At 43.6% G+C, this 21,083-nt stretch overlaps 2 protein-coding genes across 2 annotated transcripts; both read left to right on the top strand.

The window, feature by feature from the left end:
* Positions 1-1,393: 1,393 nt before the first annotated feature.
* Positions 1,394-2,791, top strand: LOC124775399 (cuticle protein 18.6-like). The gene is made up of 2 exons (XM_047250232.1): positions 1,394-1,405; positions 2,153-2,791. Exons 1-2 carry the CDS (start codon positions 1,394-1,396, stop codon positions 2,789-2,791), a joined length of 651 nt encoding a protein of 216 aa, XP_047106188.1.
* A 12,410-nt stretch (positions 2,792-15,201) lies between these two features.
* On the top strand, positions 15,202-18,470 carry LOC124776665 (cuticle protein 18.6-like). The gene is made up of 2 exons (XM_047251766.1): positions 15,202-15,213; positions 17,776-18,470. The coding sequence occupies exons 1-2, from the start codon at positions 15,202-15,204 to the stop codon at positions 18,379-18,381; spliced, it is 618 nt and encodes a 205-aa protein (XP_047107722.1). The 3' UTR covers positions 18,382-18,470.
* The last annotated feature ends 2,613 nt before the right edge of the window (positions 18,471-21,083 follow it).

Raw genomic sequence — 21,083 nt, 5'->3', positions numbered from 1 at the left:
CGGTGTCTGGTACTGGGTCCTCCGTTCATCCTCTTTCAGCATCCATGTCTTCAACCTTTTCTCCTGTATATCTGTTGCCCTCCTATCTTTTTTCTCTCTCAGGGTGGCTACCAACAGCCGATGGTCACTGTCTAAGGCCTCAGATGGAATGACCTTAACATCTATGAGGCTGCTCCTCATCTGCCTATCCACTAGTACATAGTCTACTACTGAAGTTTGGGACCAGTCTCCACTGTACCAAGTTATTTTGTGGCTACTTCTCTTCTTGTACCAGGGATTTGCGATCGCCAGCCCATTCCTCTTGCAGAATTCCAGCAACAATTTTCCTTCTCTATTTCGGTTCCCCCAGCCCTCTGGTCCCATTATCTCCTCGAATCCCTTCCTGTCTGTGCCAACATGTGCATTGAGGTCCCCTATTATAATCTGATTACCTCCATTTAGCTGCTTTTGCATGTCATCTTCAAATTCCTCCTTCTCCTTTTTTGTACACCCCACCTGTGGGGCATATGCTTGGATGATTTCAATGCTTTTTCCTTTCACTCGTACTCTGGCTTTTATCATTCGATCATTGATACCTTCCACCTCCTCCTGCAGACCCTCTCTGACCACTATTGGCACTCCATTTCTTCCCCTCTCATTCCCTATCCAGTACAGTTTACATCCTTTACTTAGTGGTTTTTCACCAACTCCTCTCCACCTAGTCTCAGCAAGTCCCAAGGTGTCCAATTTCCTCCTTTCCATCATTTCTACAATTTCTTCTAACTTCCCAGTTAGAGTCCTTACGTTTAAGGTGCCCAGTCGTAAACCATCTCGTAATCCTTTTCCATTGCTTGGTTGGTTTCCTTTAAATCCGTTCCGTGATCCGAGGCATGTTCCCTTTTTAAAAGCAGTTGATTTATCCACTACTGGCTTGCTAGGCCTATCGCAGCTTCACCAGGGCCCCGTTAGCCGTCACGTTTCAGGGTTCCCATAGGGCCTTCCCAGCTACCGTAGCGGTCCTGGGGCACACGAAGTCCCCGCTGTACATCGCCCCTATAGGCAGTCCCCTACTTTGTGCCGTTGCCCATCTCCCACGACTTGGACGAGGGGTTGGACTTATTTGTGATGTTGATATAAAATGACTCGTTTCATATCATTACAATTTAACGGGCAAACGGAACATGGGTATATGTTACTAATTAACTAAGACACTCATATTCGCCACTGACGTTTTGCAATGTAGGAAGTATGCGGCGAACAAGCGCGACAGGGATCAGGTTTAGTGCGGTGAATGGCGAAAATTTTGCGCCGTAGGGGGGACCAGGCGGCGACGGCTGTGGCTATATAAGCTGTGACCGCCGCCCAAACAGGCACACAGCAGCGGAACGTAGCAGCAAACAGCAACAGCAACAGCATGGCGTGCAAGGTGAGGCAGCCGGCAGCAGCGCACTCTCGTGTTCGCTTGTCATCGTACCGACGTCTCAGCGCAGCTTTATGTAGAGCTTAGTTCCACCTGTCGTACGTCATAAACGAGGACCACGGAATCTGTCCATTACTTAAAATGGAACTGAACATTGTGGACGATAGTGCGGAGCAGGAATGTGTTAGACGACACATTTTTGTTCCTTTCTTAATACCTTAAGGACATAATCTATTTCAAACATTACGCCAAATTCCTTCATGTAATATTTTTTATGGTACTTGAATCAGGACGATTATCAAAGAAACCACGTACATTCCTACGATTCAGAAGCCACAATAATTAGTACACTACGATTCAGATAACGTGGGAACACGTGGAATAGATTAATGTAAAGTGTAGCACTGCGATTTAATTGTGGATGTGCGCCTTTCGCAGGCAGTATTGAAACATCTGAACTTTCTTTACCATTTCATACAAAAACTTCGCAGTATGTTGTAGCGTATTAATCCACGGATTGTAGATATAATAGTAAGTTTTGAAAGGAGACTCAGTATTGATGCATTTTTTAAAATTACATTAACGCTGTTCTTCTTTTGCTCCGAATTTCATTTAGCGAATTCCAAATTTTTCTTCACTTCAGACTCCCATATGGGAATGTTACGGATACCTACAAAAAAAGATATCTGCTGCAGAGCCACAGCAGTAAGGGAGAACAATTTCTACATAAAAGATGAAGTATTGTTTAATTAGGATTGTGACGATAGCAAGAATGATAACAGTGTTCTCTTTCTCCGGCAGTTGATCGTCCTGTCCGTGGTGGTGGCCGTGGCAAGCGCCGGCTACCTGGGCGCCCCCGCCGTCTACGCCCCCGGCCCACCTCTGGCTGCCCGAGGATACGCCGCCCCCGCCTACGCCGCTCCCGTTGCCCGTTACGCCGCCCCCGTGGCTAGGGCCTACGCTGCCCCCGTAGCCAGGGCCTACGCCCCAGCTGTCGCTGCCGCCCCCGCCGCCGTGGAGTACGACCCGCACCCCGAGTACAGCTTCGCCTACAACGTCCAGGACGCCCACACTGGTGACTCCAAGACGCAGCACGAGAGCCGCAGCGGAGACGTCGTCCAGGGCAGCTACAGCCTGGCCGAACCCGACGGCTCCATCCGCGTCGTCGACTACACGGCTGACCCCGTCAACGGCTTCAACGCCGTCGTGCACAAGGAGGCCGGCGCCCACCCCGCCGTAGCCGCCCCCGTGGCCGTCGCCCACGCCCCCGTGGCCGTCGCCGCCCCCGCCAGGGCTTACGCCGCTCCCATCGCCAGGGCTGCCTACGCCGCCCCCCTCGCTAGGGCCGCCTACGCTCCCGCCCTGGCCTACGGCGGCGCCTACCATGGTTAACGACTGACGTGGACCAGCCAACCAACTACTCATTCTCACTTTGTACAAATTTTTGTATCCATTAATAAACATCAATTCGTCTAAACAATGTATTTTTTCATTATTACTTTTTATAATCCGAAGTAATATAAACTACTACAATTGCAGGCAGCAGCGAAGACCTTCTGTCACTTTTAATATACATTTGTGTCATTTTATTATGTATACTAGGTGGTCGTAAAGTCCCGTTACAAACTGCCAGAACTTCTATAGCAGTGTGAGTATATAATATATTGAATAGGAGCTCATGTCCGGAAACGTACCGTTTCCGTTCTACGACGGTTTCAGTTCATATGTTTGACTCATCCACTTATGCTTGAAGAACTCACTTGGGCGTGACGCACTACAATTATTAGATAACAGTTCGAAACGAAAGGTAACGACACATCCATTTATCACTTCAGCACATTTTTTTTTGTATTAACACTCAAACATTACATGTTCGCAATAAACCAAAACAAAAAGCAATCCAGGTACAGAACATAATGGTTAAGCGTTAATACAAATGTACTTCAGTGATAAAGGGATGCTTTATTATACTTCTTTGTTACCTAATAACAGTACTGCCTCAAACCTAATTCAGTTCCTCAAACGGAGGTGGATGAGTTTAACATCTGAATTGAAACCATCATAGAACGCAAATGGTACGTTTTCGAACATAAGTTCCTATTTAAAATATAATGTACTCACTTCCCTAAACAAGTCCTAGAAGTTTGTAACGGGAATTTCCGAACATCATGTATTTGTAATTAGCCAAAAGAGGTTCATTAAAATTTACAGTAAGAGGTCGTTCTAAGATGTGACCGACACAAGACGTTCTGGAAGACGGATCGAAAGGCCTCTCCAAATTGCCTGAGAAACGGATTTCAGGCGATATCTGTGGTTATTACGAAGCTTTGGCAGATGCAAGCGTTTTCCCTATGTCTCGGTTTACAAGGTCCAAACATTCACGGAAGATAGGGTTATTGGTCTTAGGTTACTCCAGTGTTAGGTGGGTGATGGAGATCCTTAGGGATGTTGTGCTGTCAAGGAGAGGAAGAAAGCCATTGTGCACTTTGTGTGCCTACCGGAAGGAGTCAACCCAGATGTGGAACGGACGCTTCCAGATACCACGAAAAGCGCAGAAAGCAGCCAACTGCAGGTAGTGGCTCACGTCGGTGGCAACGGTGCGTGTCGCTTAGAATCAGATGAGATTCACTCTGGTTTCAGCGTTTATAAGAAGTCGTAAAGACAGTCAGTCTGGTTTGAGACATCTGCAACATTGTTGACAGGACTTTGCGTCCTTTGGTACGGAGCTAGGTGGCTATATGGTTAGCGGAGCGTGTGTGGTGCGGACTGAACGATATTTAAGTTAGAGGATGCTGGAAAAGCTCAGACAGGCGTACGGTCTCTGAGAGAGTGTGTCAAACATAGGACGATGGTAGATTACATTTGTAAACTGTCGTATCTGTGTTGGGAAACGACCAGAACTTCAAGCAGTCATGGGAAGCACTTAAAAAACAATCTTCATAGCTATGTAAAGTTGGCTAAGGTAAGGGAAAAGTTTAATCGAGGTTTTGACCAAGGGCAGAAGGGTATAGACTAAATTCAGTTGGTTGGGGCGTGTTTGTTGCTGCTAGAGAAAGCTTATCTTGTAGTGAAATGGAAGTAGAAGGAAGGAAGGAAGATTAGGGTTTAACATGCCTTCAAAAACTAGATCACCCAAGGACAGGGAAGGAAATAGCCCGTGTCCCTTCAAAGGAAATTTCTCGGAATTTGCCTGGAGCGATATGAGGAAATCGCGGAAAATCTGGATGGTCGAACGCGGATTTGAGCCGTCGTCCCCCGAACATGAGTCCAGTGTGCTCACCACTACGCCACCTCGCTCTGTCTGGAAGGAGATAGTTGCTGCCAGTGTGGGTAGAAGTTACACTCGACAAAGTCGGTGTTAGGCGTAAAACATGGTCCGAAATTGTAGTAAATAGTTTCTTCGAAAATTTTTTAAACAATTAATTCAGGAGTCCACATGAAGTGGAGTGATCGCGAAGACTTCTTTGTGACAAAAAAACCTGAACAAGTATACAGTGTCATGATGGATATAGAATTAGTAGCCGCGAGTTCGTTTTAGCGTGCCTAAACACCGTAACATCCAAAAACAAACGCAAAATGAATCTGTTTAAAATGAAGAAAAAAACTGTTTGATGCTTTGCTAATTGAGTGAGGGTTTCTAGTCTTTATAGCGAACTATGTAAGATATGGTTTGGATTTAAAGATAAGGCGGTGACAGCAATTGATTTTATACGAAATAGATCAGTAAGACGCGAAACAGGTCTGGACATTTGCAGAAGAAAAGAAAGAAGTATGCCAGAATTAAAAGAAAGTAAAATCTCAAAGAATGGCGATTACTTATGGAAGCTCAAAATTAGTGCCTCCTACACTTAGATATTCTTTTGACAGTCACCATTACGAAACTGTCTCTAAATATGGCAGAAAATCCGAGTATGTTCTGGTGATAGCGTACCAAAAGCAAGATGCAAACAATATCTTCCCCGCGCGTTAACAACGGTAATGATATCGGCGAATGCACCACTAAAACTTTGCTAAGCATGACTTTCCGTTGATACTTTTACGAAAGAAGATCCAGTAAATATTCCATAATTCAGATCAAGAACAGCTGCCAACATGCCTAATTTGGATACACTTGGTGTAGCGAAGCAGCTTAAGTCAGTCAATAAAGGTAAGTTCCTTAGTACAGATTAACACAAATTAGGTTCCTTACGGGATATGTTGATGACAGCTCCATTTTTATCAGTCGTGAACAACCACTCGCTCGACAGAAGATCACCCACAGACTGGAAAGAAGCGCAATAGAAGTGACCTGCCGAATTGAAGACCCATATCTCTGCTATTAATTTATAATGGGATTATGGGCCATACACTGTACTACATTGACACTTAAGCAGCACGGATTCAGAAAATGTCGTTATTGTGAAACAACTGGTTCTTTATACAAACGACGTAATGAGTGCTATCGAAAGGACATCTCAAATTGATTCATCATTTCTAGGTTTACAAAAGGCTGTCGACACCGATCATATCAACTTGTTCCTAATCGAACTGCATGCCTGTAAAGTACCGTCTAAGTTGTGAGATTAGATTCATGAGTTCTGTTAGTCTTCAGTAATTGAAGGGAAGTCACTAGAAAAACCGAATTATACTGTATCTAAGGTTCTCCAAGGAAGCGTTATAGGTACTCTGCTGTTCATAATCTGTATAAACGATTTAGGAGACAATTCCTCTGGAAAACACTTAAGTGTTTGTAGATGATACTGTCGCTTACCATCTAGTGAAGTTATCAGTAGATCAAATCGGATTACAAAATGATTAAGTCAAAATATCTGCATGCTGTGGAAAATAGCAGATCAGCCCGAAGAATAAAAGTGTGAGGTCCTTGATTATGAATCCTAAAAAAAAAAAGTTTTGATTAAAAGACAAATAGCATAGATTTAAAGGTTGTCGATGCAACTAAATGCGTAGGGATCACAACTAAGGTCAATTTAAACTGGACCTCTCATAGAAAAAATTGTGGGGAAGCTAGCCAAAGATTGCGTTGTATCAAAATAATACTGGGAAGGTGCGAAAAATCTACTAAAGTCACTCCTTACGGTACATTTGTCCGTCTTCTTCAGAAAACAATACTTTGCCTGTGAATATCATTGACTTTAAAGGATGTTGATATGATACTCGCATCATTATTTGATGTGACAAATCCATTTAAGAACTTAGTCCAAGTATTTTTAATAGAACGTGCTTGCACTACTCGTTACATCTTTTCGAAGTATAAATGGGAGTCGCTTTCTGCAAACTGACACAAGAGCTTCTATAGACCTGAAATGGAGTCCACATAAAAGCTAAGAAAGAGAATGACCCCATACAACGCCTGAACGCCAGACATAAGTCGGCCACTGACCGATATCTTTGTTACTACACGGTTAAAACGAAGCATGGCGCAGAAACGGTTACAAAAATATATTTTCACCATCTCACACAATATTTGACGGAATTTAAAAATTTAAAATCTATTCATTGAGAGATATAATCTTAGACAGGGTGAGGCAAATAACAGTGGCCTAGACGAGTGGATACGATGGGATGTGAATCACACTCCATGACGCCCACACCACGTGTACTCCCGACAAGTGATCCACACCGGTAACTTGGAGCACATTTTCACAATCTTCACACTGACAGAGATGTTAGTAGCGGTCAGCATGTTCGCGGCCATATCTGGCCACAAAGCTCACCAAATATATCAGTGTGCGATTACTTTGTGTGTGGAGCCCTTAAGTCTAAGGTGTATCATAACAGCCGTCATAGTGTTCAAGAGCTGCAGCAGAACGTTTCGGATGAGATTGCAGAAATCCCAGCACTCTAGTTTCGATCCGCCTTCAGCAACTTGCTGACCAGGACCAAAAGTGCTAAGAGATGAATGGTACTCACTTTCAACATCTGCTGTACTGAAATTAGTCTTGTATTTCCTTTCCACTGCTGCTTTTCTTTGTACACTGGAACTTGATTCTCCGCGCCACTTTTATTTGCCCCACCCTGTATGAGAGAATATTACAGTTAGAAACTATGTGTATATCTCGAGGCAGCGCAAATCACCCAGATATATTCAACTAGTATTTGAGAATGAAAGCATTTAGCGATTTCCAACAAAGTGTACACATAATTTCAAACCCTTTCTAACATTTTCTCGGTGACACCCCCACAAAATAATGAAAAGGAAAATGTTATCGCTTCTCCAATTTCCCTGTTCATACAATTAAACCGGCGCATAATGCAAGGCTTTTCATTATTTGTTTACTACTAACTCTATTAGCAATGCATTTTGCAGATGGTGTCCACATACACCACAGAATTTTCCTGCAAAATTATATCGCACATAGTTCAGGAGATATGACGTCATAAATAATAAGATGGGCGAAAGGGTTGCTTTTGATTAAAAAACAGTGCAAATTAACCAGATTATATTTACACATTCCTCCACAAGAAATATTCTCAAAAGTTACTGTTCACAACACATTTTGCAGACAGAGCTGATATATATACATCAAAAAAAGTTTTGCATCACTTCAGTTCCGAAAGTTCCGGAACCTGTACAGAAAATTGGAATTGAGATCAAAATGAACATCAAAAATTCAAATGGCTCTGAGCACTATAAGACTTAACTTCTAAGGTCATCAGTCCCCTAGAACTTAGAACTACTTAAACCTAACTAACTAACCTAAGGACATCACACAAATCCATGCCCGAGGCAGGATTCGAACCTGCAACCGTAGCGGTCGCGCGGCTCCAGACTGTAGCGCCTAGAACCGCTCGGCCACCCCGGCCGGCAAAATGAACATCATTTCTACCCTTTTTATTGTTCATGGAAACCACACATTGCATGTTGTACCGCCATACAGCGAGACATTCAGAGTTGGTGGTCCAGATTGCTGTACACTCCGGTACCTCTAATAACCAGTAGCACGTTCTCTTGCATTGGTGCATGCCTGTATTCGTCGTGGAATACTGTCCACAAGAGGATCAAGGCACTGTTGGTCCAGATTGTCCCACTCCACAACGGCGATTCGGCGTAGATCCCTCAGAGTGATTGGTGGGTCACATCGTCCATAAACAGCCCTTTTCAGTCTATCCCCAATCATGTTCGATAGGGTTCTAGAGAACATGCTGGCCACTCTAGTCGAGCGATGTCGTTATCCTGAAGGAAGTCGTTCACAAGATGAACACGATGGGGGCGCGAATTGTCGTCCATGAAGACGAATGCATCGCCAATACGCTGCCGATATGTTTGCACTATCTGTCGGAGGATAGCATTCACGTATCATACAGCCATTCATGACTACCAGCGGCGTACGTCAACCCCACATAATACCACCCCAAAACAACAGGGAACCTCCACCCTGCTGCACTTGCTGGACAGTGTGCCTAAGGCGTCCAGTCTGACCGGATTGCGTCCAAACACGTCTCCGATGATTTTCTGGTGAAGAGAACGTGATACCAATCCTGAGCGGTCCATTCCGCATGTTGTTTGGCCCATCTGTACCGCGCTGCATGGTGTTGCGGTTACAAAGAAGGACCTGGCCAACGGCGTCGGGAGTGAAGTTGCGCATCATGCAGCCTGTTGCGCACAGTTTGAGTCGTAACACGACGTCCTGCGGCTGCACGGAAAGCACTGTGCAATTTGGTGGCGTTGCTGCCAGGGTTCCTCTGAGCCATCCTCTCAGCCATAATCCGTAGGTGGTGGTCATCCACTGCAGTAACAGCCCTTGGGTGGCCTGAGCGACGCATGTCATCGACAGTTCCTGTCTCTCTGTATCTACTCCATGTCCGAACAACATCGTTTTGGTTCACTCCCAGACGTCTGGTTAATTCCCTTGTTAGAGCCCTTCCTGGCACAAACAAACAATGCGGACGCGATCTAACCGCGGTATTGACCGTCTAGATATGGTTGAAATACAGACAACACAAGCCGTGTCTCATTGTCCTGCTGGAATTGCCCAAGTCTGTCGGCATGCACAATAGACATGAATGGATGCAGTTGATCAGACAGGATGCTTACGTAGGTGTTACCTGTCAGAGTAATTTCTAGACGTATCAGGGGTCCCATATCAGTCCAACTGCACATGCCCCACACCATTACAGAGTCTGCACCAGCTTGAACAGTCCCCTGCTGACACACAGGGTCCATGGAATCACATGGTTATCTTCCTACCCGTACACGTCCACCTGCTTGACACAATTTGAAACGAGACTCGTCCGACCAGGCAACATGTTTCCATTTATCAACAGTCCAATGTCGGTGCTGATGGGCCCAGGCGAGGAGTAACACTTTGTGTCGTGCAATCATCAAGGCTACACGAGGGGCCTTCGGCACCGAAAGCCCATGACGATGATGAATCGTTGAATGGTTTGCTCGTTGAGACTTGTTGATGGCCCACCATTGAAATCTGCAGCAATTTGCGGAACGGTTGCACTTCTGTCACGTTGAACGATTCTCTTCAGTCGTCGTTGGTGCCATTCTAGAGGATCTTCTTCCGGCTGCAGTGATGTCGGAGACTTAATGTTTTACCGGGTTCCTGATATTCACGGTACACTCGTGACATGGTCGTTCGGGAAAATCCGTACTTCGTCGCTACCTGGAAGATGCTGTGTCCCATCGCTCGTGCGCTGACTATAACACCACGTTCAAACTCACTTAAATCTTGATAACCTGCCATTGTAGCTGCAATAACCGATCTAACAATTTCGCTAGACATTTGTTATCTTCTACAGGCGTTTACGACGGCAGCGCCGTATTCTGCCTGTTTACATATCTATGTATTTGAATACGCATGCCTGTACCAGGTTCTTTGACGCTTCAGTATATTACTAAATGTACTTGTAAAATTATATCGGACATAGTCCACACGATATAAGGCCATTAACATTGAGATTCGCGAAGAACGTGCTTTTGCTTAAAAGATCAGCGCAAAATACGCAGACTATACTCATCCAGTGTCTGATAATGAGAGCACATATCGACTACCAACATAGTTTAAACATAATTTCTAACCTTTTCTAAACTTTTTCTCTTTTACATGCTTTTTTTCAGTCATCAGTTTCCGACTGGTTTGACGCGGCCCGCCATAAATTCTTCTCGGGTACCAACCTTTTCAACTCAGAGTAGCAGTATCAAACTTTGTCATCAATTACTTACTAGAAGTATCTCAGTCTCTATCTCCCTTGACAGCTTTTACCCTCAACAGCTCCCTCTAGCACCATGGAAGTTATTCATGATCTCTTAATAGATGTCCTGTCATCCTGTTCCTGTCTTCTTGTCAGTGTTTCCACATATTCTTTTCCCCACCGATTTCTTAGAAAACTTCCTCATTCGTTACCTTACCAGGCCACCTAATTTTCAACGTTCTCCTGTAGCGCAACATCTGATATGCTTCGATCCTCTTCTGTTCCGGGCCAAGCGAGGTGACGCAGTGGTAAGCACACTGGACTCGCATTCGGGAGGACGACGATTCAATCCCGCGTCCGGCCATCCTGATTTAGGCTTTCCGTGATTTCTCTAAATCACTTCAGGTAAATGGCGGGATGGTTCCTTTGAAAGGGTTCGGCCGACTTCCTTTCCCATCCTTCCCTAATCCGATGAGACCGATGACCTCCCTGCTTGGTCTCCTCTCCAGCTCTTCTGTTCCGGTTTTCTCACAGTCCATGTTTCACTACTACACAATGCTGTGCTCCAGACTTACATTTTTAGAAATTTCATCCGCGAATTAAGGCCTATGTTTGATACTCGTAGACGTGCTAGATCTCTGTAACTTCGTTATTCCCAATTCTGAAGTTAAATTTATCGGTTGTACCATTTCTGCTACTTCTCATTACTTTTGTATTTTTTCGATTGACTCACAAACGTCCGCAGCTCGTGGTCGTGCGGTAGCGTTCTCGCTTCCCACGCCCGGGTTCCCGGGTTCGATTCCCGGCGGGGTCAGGGATTTTCTCTGCCTCGTGATGACTGGGTGTTGTGTGCTGTCATTAGGTTAGTTAGGTTTAAGTAGTTCTAAGTTCTAGGGGACTGATGACCATAGATGTTAAGCCCCATAGTGCTCAGAGCCATTTGAGCCATTTTTTTTTTACTCTCAAACCATATTCTGTAGTCACCAGACAGTTCATTCCATTCAGCAGGGCGGCAGGACAGTAATGTCATCAACGAAGCTTATCACTGATATACTTTCATCTTCAATTGTAATACCACTCGTGAACCTTCCTTTTATTTCCGTCATTGCTTCTTCTACGTGTAGATTGAACTGTAGGGGCTACAGACTTCATCCCTGTCTTACACCCTTACACACTTCCACTCTTATTGTTCGCTCTTGATTCTTTTACGTATTGTATATTACCGCTCTTTCCCTATAGTTTAACCCCACTTTCCTCAGACCTCCGAACGTCTTGCGTCATTTTGCATTGTCGAACGCTTTTTCCAGGTCGACAAATCCTTTAAAAATGTCTCGACTCTTCTTCAATCTAGCTTTCATTATCAACCGGAAAGTCAGAATTTTGTCTCTGGTGCCTTTACATTTCCTAAAGCCAAACTGATCGTCATGTTAACAGACCCTCAATTTTCTTTTCCATTATTCAGTATAATACTCTTCTCAGCAACATGGACGCATGAGCTCTTAAGCGAATGAAATGAAGCGAACGTATAGCATTGATGGCTGGAAGTCATCACGTGGGGAAGTTCGGCCGCCGAGTTGCAAGTCTTTTCAGTTAACGTGATGATGGGCGACTTATATGTCGATGATGATGAAAAAATGATGAGTGCAACACAACACCCAGTCACCGAGAGGAGAAAATCTCCGACCAGGCGTGGAATCGGACCCGGCGCCAACGGTTGGTAGTCAGACGCGTTGACCACTCAGCTAAGGCAGTGGAGAGGTCTTAAGTGATGGTGCAATACTTCTCATACTTGTCGTTTCTTGTAGTCGTCGGAATTACGTGAACGATGCTTTTCCGAAAGTCTGATGGTATGTCGACAGCCTCATCCATTCTAAACACCAATGTGAATAGTCGTCCTGTTGCCAGTTGAATGTAAATGTGAATCTGTAGGCAACTTAAAGCTTTTGGTAACAAAAACTGCGAGTATGCATAAAGAACAGGTGTGAAATCTAACTAAAGAGAAACGCAGAGATGCAATGCGTACTCCAAAAACATTGCTATCATTCTTGGTTCATACATTTTGGTAATGGTTTCTAAATAAATTGAAAATTAATCGACTCTCAAGATGCGTACAGTGGCTCTGGTTTAAATAAATTGAACTCCAATTTCATTTCGTTTGACTCCATAGCATTTAATCAAATGTCAAAAATAGTTAAGTTTTCACTGAAATCACGCGACAGTAAACAAATAATTACAAATATTGAATATCACACGTATAATCTCTCCTTAAAAAATTCAGTAATCAAATTCTTAAATCCAATTATCGATAAATCCTAACAAAAAATCAAAAGCAAAACGACTTCTCGTATGAAAGTCTGACGAACCAAGAATGCTGCATTATCAAACCCCTGCTGCAAATAAAACAAATTTAATCATTAGCTGTAATCCATTCTGTACAAATATAATCGTATCAATGTAAAAATCAATTCTTTTCCTCTCCGGAATAAGTCTTCTATTGATTCATAATATAACTGCAAAAATTTCCATTGTTTGTCCCCTGCTGCTACTAAACCAAAACTCGACATCTAACACCAAAGTTCAACTGATTGTCTCCTCTCCTCTTCTCGCGATCGACAGATAAATCTGGCGCGCTTCTTCGCAGAGCAAAGGTCACCTCTGACTCATCTCTGCGCGGCGCAGCACCTCTGTCGAGGCTGCGCACGGCTGTCTATGCAATTCAAACATTAAGAGCGCTATTTCAGACATCCAAAACAAGAAAAATTAACACGCACGCCTTCAGAGTTTGTGGGGAGAGCGGTTTACTGGTTGGGTAATGAAAGAAATCTACCGATAAGAGTGCGGTGTTTCTCTATGGAGAATGTCAACAATCTTTTTGAAGGAATGTTAATTCGAAAAATAGCTTTCACACTAAAACGTTGACCTAGTAATTTGACCCTACGGGAATAGGATATATATTACGAGGCATGTTTTTTAAGTAAGTACCGTTTTGAAATTAAAAAATGACGTGCTAAGATATCTCAATAATTTTATTCTTACATGAAAGCCTCTACCTTAATCTACTTTTCTACGTAATTTTCGTCAATATTGAGGCACTTTTCATAACGTTGTACCAGTTTTTGAATACCCTACTCACAGAAGTCTGCCGCCTGACTTGTTAACCACTGCATCACCACTGTTTTGACTTCGTCATCGTCTTGAAGACGCTGACCTCCCAGGTGTTCCTTCAAGTGCAGGAACAGATAGTAGTCACTGGGCGCAAGATCTGAGCTGTACCCAGGATGATCTAGAGTTTTCCATCGAAAAACTGTGATGAGATCTTTGGTCTGATTCGCCACATGCGGACGGGCATTGTCTTGCAGCAAAACGATGCCCTTGCTCAACTTCCATGCTTTGATTCTGGTGTGACGTAGGCCACCTATGTTTCATCGCCCGTTAAAATTTGGCTTAAGAAATCATCACCGTCGTTGTACCGCTTAAGGATAGTCAATGCACTGTCTAAACGTTTGGTTTGGTGCACATCCGTCAACATTTTCGGTACCCAACGTGCGCACAATTTTCGGTAGGTTAATTCAAGTGCTCGGTCACAATGCCATACAAAACACTATGACAAACATTAGGAAAGTCATTTCACAAGGAGGAAATGGTAAAGTGTCTGTTTTCTCTCACCTTATTGTCCACTTCCTGCACCAAACTTTCATTAACGACCGAAGGACGCCCACTCCGTTGTTCATCATGCACATTTGTGCGGCCATCTTCAAATGCTCTCACCCACTTTCTTACCATTCCATCACTCATAATGTTTTCCCCGTAAACTGCACAGATCTCACGATGAATATCGATCACTTTCAGGCCTTTAGCACTAAGAAATCTTATAACAGCCCGTACTTCACAGTCGGCGGGACTCACGATTATCGGAGGCATTTTAAACACTCAGTACACAACGTAAACATGGAAGAATCAGACTGTATTGGCGTCAGTGCGTAGATTAAGCCACAGGCTTTCATGTAAAAACAAAATTTTTGAGATATCTTAGCACGTCTTTATTTAATTTCAAAACGGTACTTACTTAAAAAACACGCCTCGTATTTTCAACAAAAAAATTAATTCTAAAATTACATATACCAATCATGCCAGAAACACAGTGTCTCTCTCGTAATTTTTTTATCGTATATTTCAGGTTATGGTCACAGAAATGGTAGCATTACCGGCTCCTGCTTATTATCATGTCATCAGAGGATATGAATACGTTCGAGCTGACGATTTACTATGTAAGTCATTTGAATGGTGTGATGATTACGCGGTAATTGTTCGATACTGTCTTCGATGCCACATGTGAGACTTGAGTTCTTCCCAGTATTTCTTACATTTAATTTTTTTTTTTTTTTTGTTTTCAGCACGAAGTAAAAACAGTTTTATGTATTATGTCATGTTTAAAAACAGTGAAGTGAAAAAGGCTAAAGAATTTTTGCGCCTCTATTCATCACTCATTTTAGCTGCTGAAGTTTTGCAACATGGAAAGGGCGACGGGTGTCAACTTTTGCTCGGTGAATGGCCACGACTTTTATGCCCAAGGGGGGACCAGGCGGCGACGGCTGACTATATAAGCTGTGGCCGGCGGCGTAGCAGGCACACAGCAAAGGAACAGCAGCAGCAGCAGCAACATGGCGTGCAAGGTGAGACAGCCGGTACAGTAGCAGCTCTCACTGGCGTTTGCCCGGGGGCCGCCGAAAGGTCCTGGGCCACGTGCGTCTGTCTAGAGCGGGCTGCGTTCTGTTCATACCAAAACTTTTGCAGTAACTTATTTTTAAGGGAAGCAATTTGTTGGGCAGTATGAGGAAGCTATCCGACACATGAAGTACATAGGGGTGGAAACGCTGGGCAATAGCAGTGGATGGATATCTTTCACGCCATTTCTTTCCTTAACTTACAGAAAAATGGTTCAAATGGCTCTGAGCACTATGGGACTTAATATATATGGTCATAAGTCCCCTAGAACTTAGAACTACTTAAACCTAACTAACCTAAGGACATCACACAACACCCAGTCATCACCAGGCAGAGAAAATCCCTGACCCCGCCGGTAATCGAACCCGGGAACCTGGGCGCGGGAAGCAAGAACGCTATCACACGACCACGAGCTGCGGACCCTTAACTTACAAATCTTTTCAAATGTAGAAGGGGTATTATCAGAACCAGAATTTTCAGGCACTATTACGCGTAAAACGTGCATACATACATGCAGTATCACATCATTAAACGTGCGTAATGGGACAGCAAAACAATAAAAATATGTTATATGAAAATACAGTTCTATATTTATTTTCATTCCCTTCTAAAACAGTACGCGACAGTCAATTTAACCAAATTTTCTTCACTAAGCCTAATTTGTTTATCTGCCAAAACATTTACGTACGTGAAAAATGAATGCCCCTTCTATGCTACAACAAATGTCAGGTGCATACTTAACTGAAAAAATTTCGGACAAAGGCGGATCACGGTGAAAGTCTTTTATATTTTCGCCACAAAATATTTTTCTGTCAACTTCATAAACTTAAAATCAGGATTTTATCCGATAAATTTGTTAGTCTTATCTTTTGCTGCAACTCTCATTTCTTGATTTTTCGATCTCTTCAACCATTGTCAAATATTCTACCAGTTACCTGAGGATCCCAACTTGGTTATTTCTGCAGACAAATGCTAAAAATTTGGTTTGCTGTAAATCAGATCTTGCTTCAAATCTGTTTTCTTGAAAGCTGTATTAGTGGCTCCCAAAGCGTCTTCGACCCAGACCCGAAAAGAAAAAAAAATAGAGCAATAACTTAATTATTTTCAATAGAACGAAGCAAACAGATGCACACTTAAACAAATTTGCGGTAATTAACGGACTCTTACCGACTTTACTTCATCACAATCCTTACCGTAAAAGATGGCGGCATTTACGTGGGTACCCCAACAGGTTAAAATACGTTGTGGAGACAAAGCTAAATCTGAGAGTATAGCTCTAAATGCGGCAATATGTATACATATTTTGAAAATACCTTCAACAGCAAAAAAGTCAACGTATGGCTTAATTAATGCTATCTGCAGTGTCAAACCGTTGTATTTTGTGCGTCTATTTACCTTGTTTGTGTAGGATATCAACGTACACACATTGTCCTATTTTAGACGTACTACTTCAGATACACGATGTAGCACATGGGCTGAACTAGGAACATACTTTCGGTTACGATAAAAAATTTTAACTGCTTTCCTGGGCTTCGTCATATTCGCGGTAGCATCATTTAACAGTAGGATCCTTTCTCTATTCAAATTTATTGTACATTCATTTCCACCGACGTCTACCGAATTCACGGTGCAGTTTATATACTGTAACAAAATTCACTAAACTGCTCATGTTCCATACTTTTGGCGTAATTAATATGAAAGAAACATCAGTGAAAGATGTAACCCGAGTGATGACCATCGACTGCAGGCATTCTCCCGTAGGTGTTAGTTCCGAATCACAATCGTATAACATGATTAGACTTCGCATGACCTGGAGAAGAACTAGTGATACGTTGAAACCTTTAGATATCTACAAAATGCTGGGTGTCTGTCTGCGTACTTCTGCTCGTTGCGTTTGAATTAATTTTTCTTTTTGCAATAGATAACAGTACTGATTGTTTTATGATTCATCTCACGATTCTTTTATTGACATTTATTTTTCTTTAATTGAGGGAAGAACTTCGAGGTATAGTTCTAGCCTATAATGTTACTTCCTGCTTGGTATATGATACCTAAATGTATGTGATTCTGTAGTAATTTGCACTGAGGATTATTAGATGAAGTAACTATACACAGTACATTTAGGAAGTACATTACACGTACTGCCAAAGGCCTTGCAGCAGTGGTAACACCGGTTTTCGTCAGATCACCGAAGTTAAGCACTGTCGAGATTGGAGCGCTCTTGACAAGCACGGTGCACTCAGCCGTTGTGAGGCTCATTGAGGAGGTACTTTACTGAGAAGTAGCGGCTCCGGTCTCGTACACAGTCAACGGCCAGGAGAGAGGTGTGCTGAACACATCCCCCCCCCCCTCCTCCCCTCCCCCCCATCCCTCTGAGGATGAGACCGCGGTCGGTTGGTACCGGTGTTCCTTCGAGGACTTGTTTGGACGCAGTTTTAGTTTTAGATTATACATACTGCTTCATCAAAGTGTCAGTGACAATGAAAGTAAATAGCTTCTACTTTTCACAGTTGATCGTCCTGTCCATGATGGTGGCCGTGGCTAGCGCCGGCTACCTGGGTGCCCCCGCCGTCTACGCCCCCGGCGCGCCTCTGGCTGCCAGAGGATACGCCGCCTCCGCCTACGCCGCCCCTGCGTATGCCGCCCCCATTGCTCGTTACGCTGCCCCCGTCGCTAGGGCCTATGCTGCCCCTGTCGCCAGGGCCTACGCCCCAGCTGTCGCTGCCGCCCCCGCCGCTGTCGAGTACGACCCCCACCCACAGTACAGCTTCGCCTACAACGTCCAGGACGCCCACACTGGTGACTCGAAAGCCCAGCACGAGAGCCGCAGCGGAGACGTCGTCCAGGGCAGCTACAGCCTGGCCGAACCCGACGGTTCCATCCGCGTCGTCGACTACACCGCTGACCCCGTGAACGGCTTCAATGCCGTCGTGCACAAGGAGGCTGGAGCCCACCCCGCCGTCGCCGCCCCCGTGGCCGTCGCCCACGCCCCCGTTGCAGTCGCCGCCCCCGCTAGGGCTTACGCCGCCCCCATTGCCAGGGCTGCCTACGCCGCCCCCATCGCTAGGGCTGCCTACGCGCCCGCCCTGGCCTACGGTGGTGCCTACCATGGTTAAAGACTGATGTGGACCAACCAACCTCTCATCCTCATTTTGTACAAATTTTTGTATCCATTCATGCATGTCAATATATGTCTATACAAATATTTATGTTACAGTCTTTTATCTGAACCACTTCTACTTCTTATTTTAATCCCTGTTCCTTCAGATGACTGAACAACTGCTCATCTACAATATCTTTGCTAAATAGATGCAAGTACGGCATACCACTGAGATGAAGTAACGAATTCTGATGTATGAAAACTCGTTGATGGCGAGGTATACGTGTAGCTGGACAATATATTAATGGCTTGATTGCAATTCCTCACTCTGACAACATAGTGAGACGTTGTTTAACTCTGGAACACTGCTGTGAGGAATAAGACGCGAGAACCGCTACTGCCCGTAGACTCTCTCAACACCACTATGCTTTCACTTTCTAGACAGTCAAGCACGCAACACGACACTAGATATGCGAATAGTGTCGACCTTGCTATATGTGACATGTGTTTCTGTCACCAGCATTCCCTCTGCACACTGTGTGTGAAGCTAAAACAAAACGAGGGCCCCACGACTCCCCGGATGTCAGTGTGAACGAACACTCATTCAGAATCTATGATCGTACCTGTTTGTAGGGTGTATCTCATATTGAGAGCATTTCATTGGTGATACTTATTTGCTCTTACCCACTATTCCCAACGTATTTGATATGATACAACTGCAACGCTCACGTATTACACAATAAGTTCCGTCTAGGTCCGGGACGCAGCCCCTCTCAAACACACACACCAACTTCTATCGTACGTTCGGTTCTACTTCCTAAGCAGTTGTCTCAATGAATGACTTGTTAGATCTACGTATTCTTTTTCAGTACCGCCCACACTTCTAACTCGAAAGGCCAGCCCATCAGTCGTCACGATACTACGAGTCCTATAACTACAACGGAAAAAAGAATATACCTTGGGGAAACAGATAAAATTGTTGCTAAATTACATTTAATGAGACTAAATGATTTGCTTAATATAAATGTATGTAATAAATATTGGGTGGTGGATAGCTGGCTTTATAAGAAGAATGAAAGGTTAGAGTTCAAAATCGTCAGCACCGTTACAGTTCAGGAAGAAATAAAGTTAAAGGTAGCTGAATAATGTCTGACTGGGAATCGAACGCACTTTCTCAGGCACTTTCTTAGAAGGCGTCATAATGATCATTGCGGATTTCTATTAGCAGGGTCGTGAGGTTGCTCTGGAACGGCGTTCTGAAACTTTCTGACGTTACTGCACCTGACGGTGATTCAGCTGGTTTAAAGTGGGTTCTATGGATAGGGACTTGTATAAGATCAAGCTTTCCAATGGCGTAGTACATCGTATATAGGATTCTTGACGTTGTGATATCTCTTTATTGCCAGTCAGATAGAGAATTCTGGTGGCTTACAATGAATGTCAGTCATATCGACAGAATCGTTTGAATGTTTCCATTCTGCAACCTATTAATCAAGTTTGGAAACCTTTCCATATGTTTACACTGCTAACTATTTGAATTGCAATATCATGAAGATGATTTGTAAGAAACACCAAACTGGAATGGCATGTATTGTACAGGATGAGACAGCTATGACAGGTTACCCAAACCGTATCCAGAATGAGTAAATATATAAAGGTGAGATTTTCGCGAAGTTACAGCGAACAATATGACAAATTTCCTGACGTTCGCAAGTAATTCTTATCGTTTACAATCTTCTAGTTACGAGACCGACATTGTTTTCTCTAATGGTATTATATAATTTTTTCTGTGGAATTTAGAAGACGCTTTTAAGAGAAATTCAACGAAATAAGATTTATGGGACTTGATGAAATAGTATCAAGATAACAGCGCCGCTTACCACTGCCAACCGACAGCATAAGAGGTTCCACAAACGTCTGCCCTATTATACCAAATGTCAGCAAACACGTCACTCAGGTACGGTTCATAATTTTAATATCGTGATTGTTATACAAAGTACAAAAATGTCGACCTTAAGCACTGCTACACAGACAGTTGTTTTGATTTCGCTACAGACAAAAATAGGTAAGTGTTAAATTTGGTGTGTGGTGAAGGTCAATTTGCGTTTTCTGAACAACTGTTCCTATACTCTCAGTCGTTTCCTTAAGAGGGTCTGTCACTACACCCATCTTGTTGGAATCAAATTGATTGCTTTATGTTCAGTGGAATGTTTTCCAATCTCTGCGGCAGCAAAACATCTTAGATCTCGAGATAGTAGAATGTTTCCAGAATGAGATTTTCACTCTGCAGCGGAGTGTGCGCTGATATGAAACTTCCTGGCAGATTAAAACTGTGTGCCCGACCGAGACTCGAACTCGGAACCTTTGCCTTTCGCGGGCAAGTGCTCTACCATCTTTTTTTTTATTTTTTTGTTTTATTATTTTTTTATCCTTTTTTAAAAAAAAATTTTTATTGGAAATTATTTTCGCTTCCAAGGCGTCTTTCAGTTACGACAAACAAAATTAGAAAATTGCAGCCATAGCAACAACAGAACAAGAGTTCCTTCTAAACTATGAAAATAATAGTGTGATGACAGATAATAAAGAAAGAAAAATGCAACCAAATCCCGCACGCCATTCCATGTACATGGCCCCTCTGCGTACAGATTCCATGTTCCAAATTGGTACAACATTTCGCGGCGTGTGGAGCCCCATGTCGGCGGTCATCCTCTGCCCGGT

This window comes from Schistocerca piceifrons, chromosome 2 (assembly GCF_021461385.2).
Source record: "Schistocerca piceifrons isolate TAMUIC-IGC-003096 chromosome 2, iqSchPice1.1, whole genome shotgun sequence".
Lineage (NCBI taxonomy): Eukaryota > Metazoa > Arthropoda > Insecta > Orthoptera > Acrididae > Schistocerca > Schistocerca piceifrons.
This window is presented reverse-complemented; position numbering and strand designations above follow the sequence as displayed.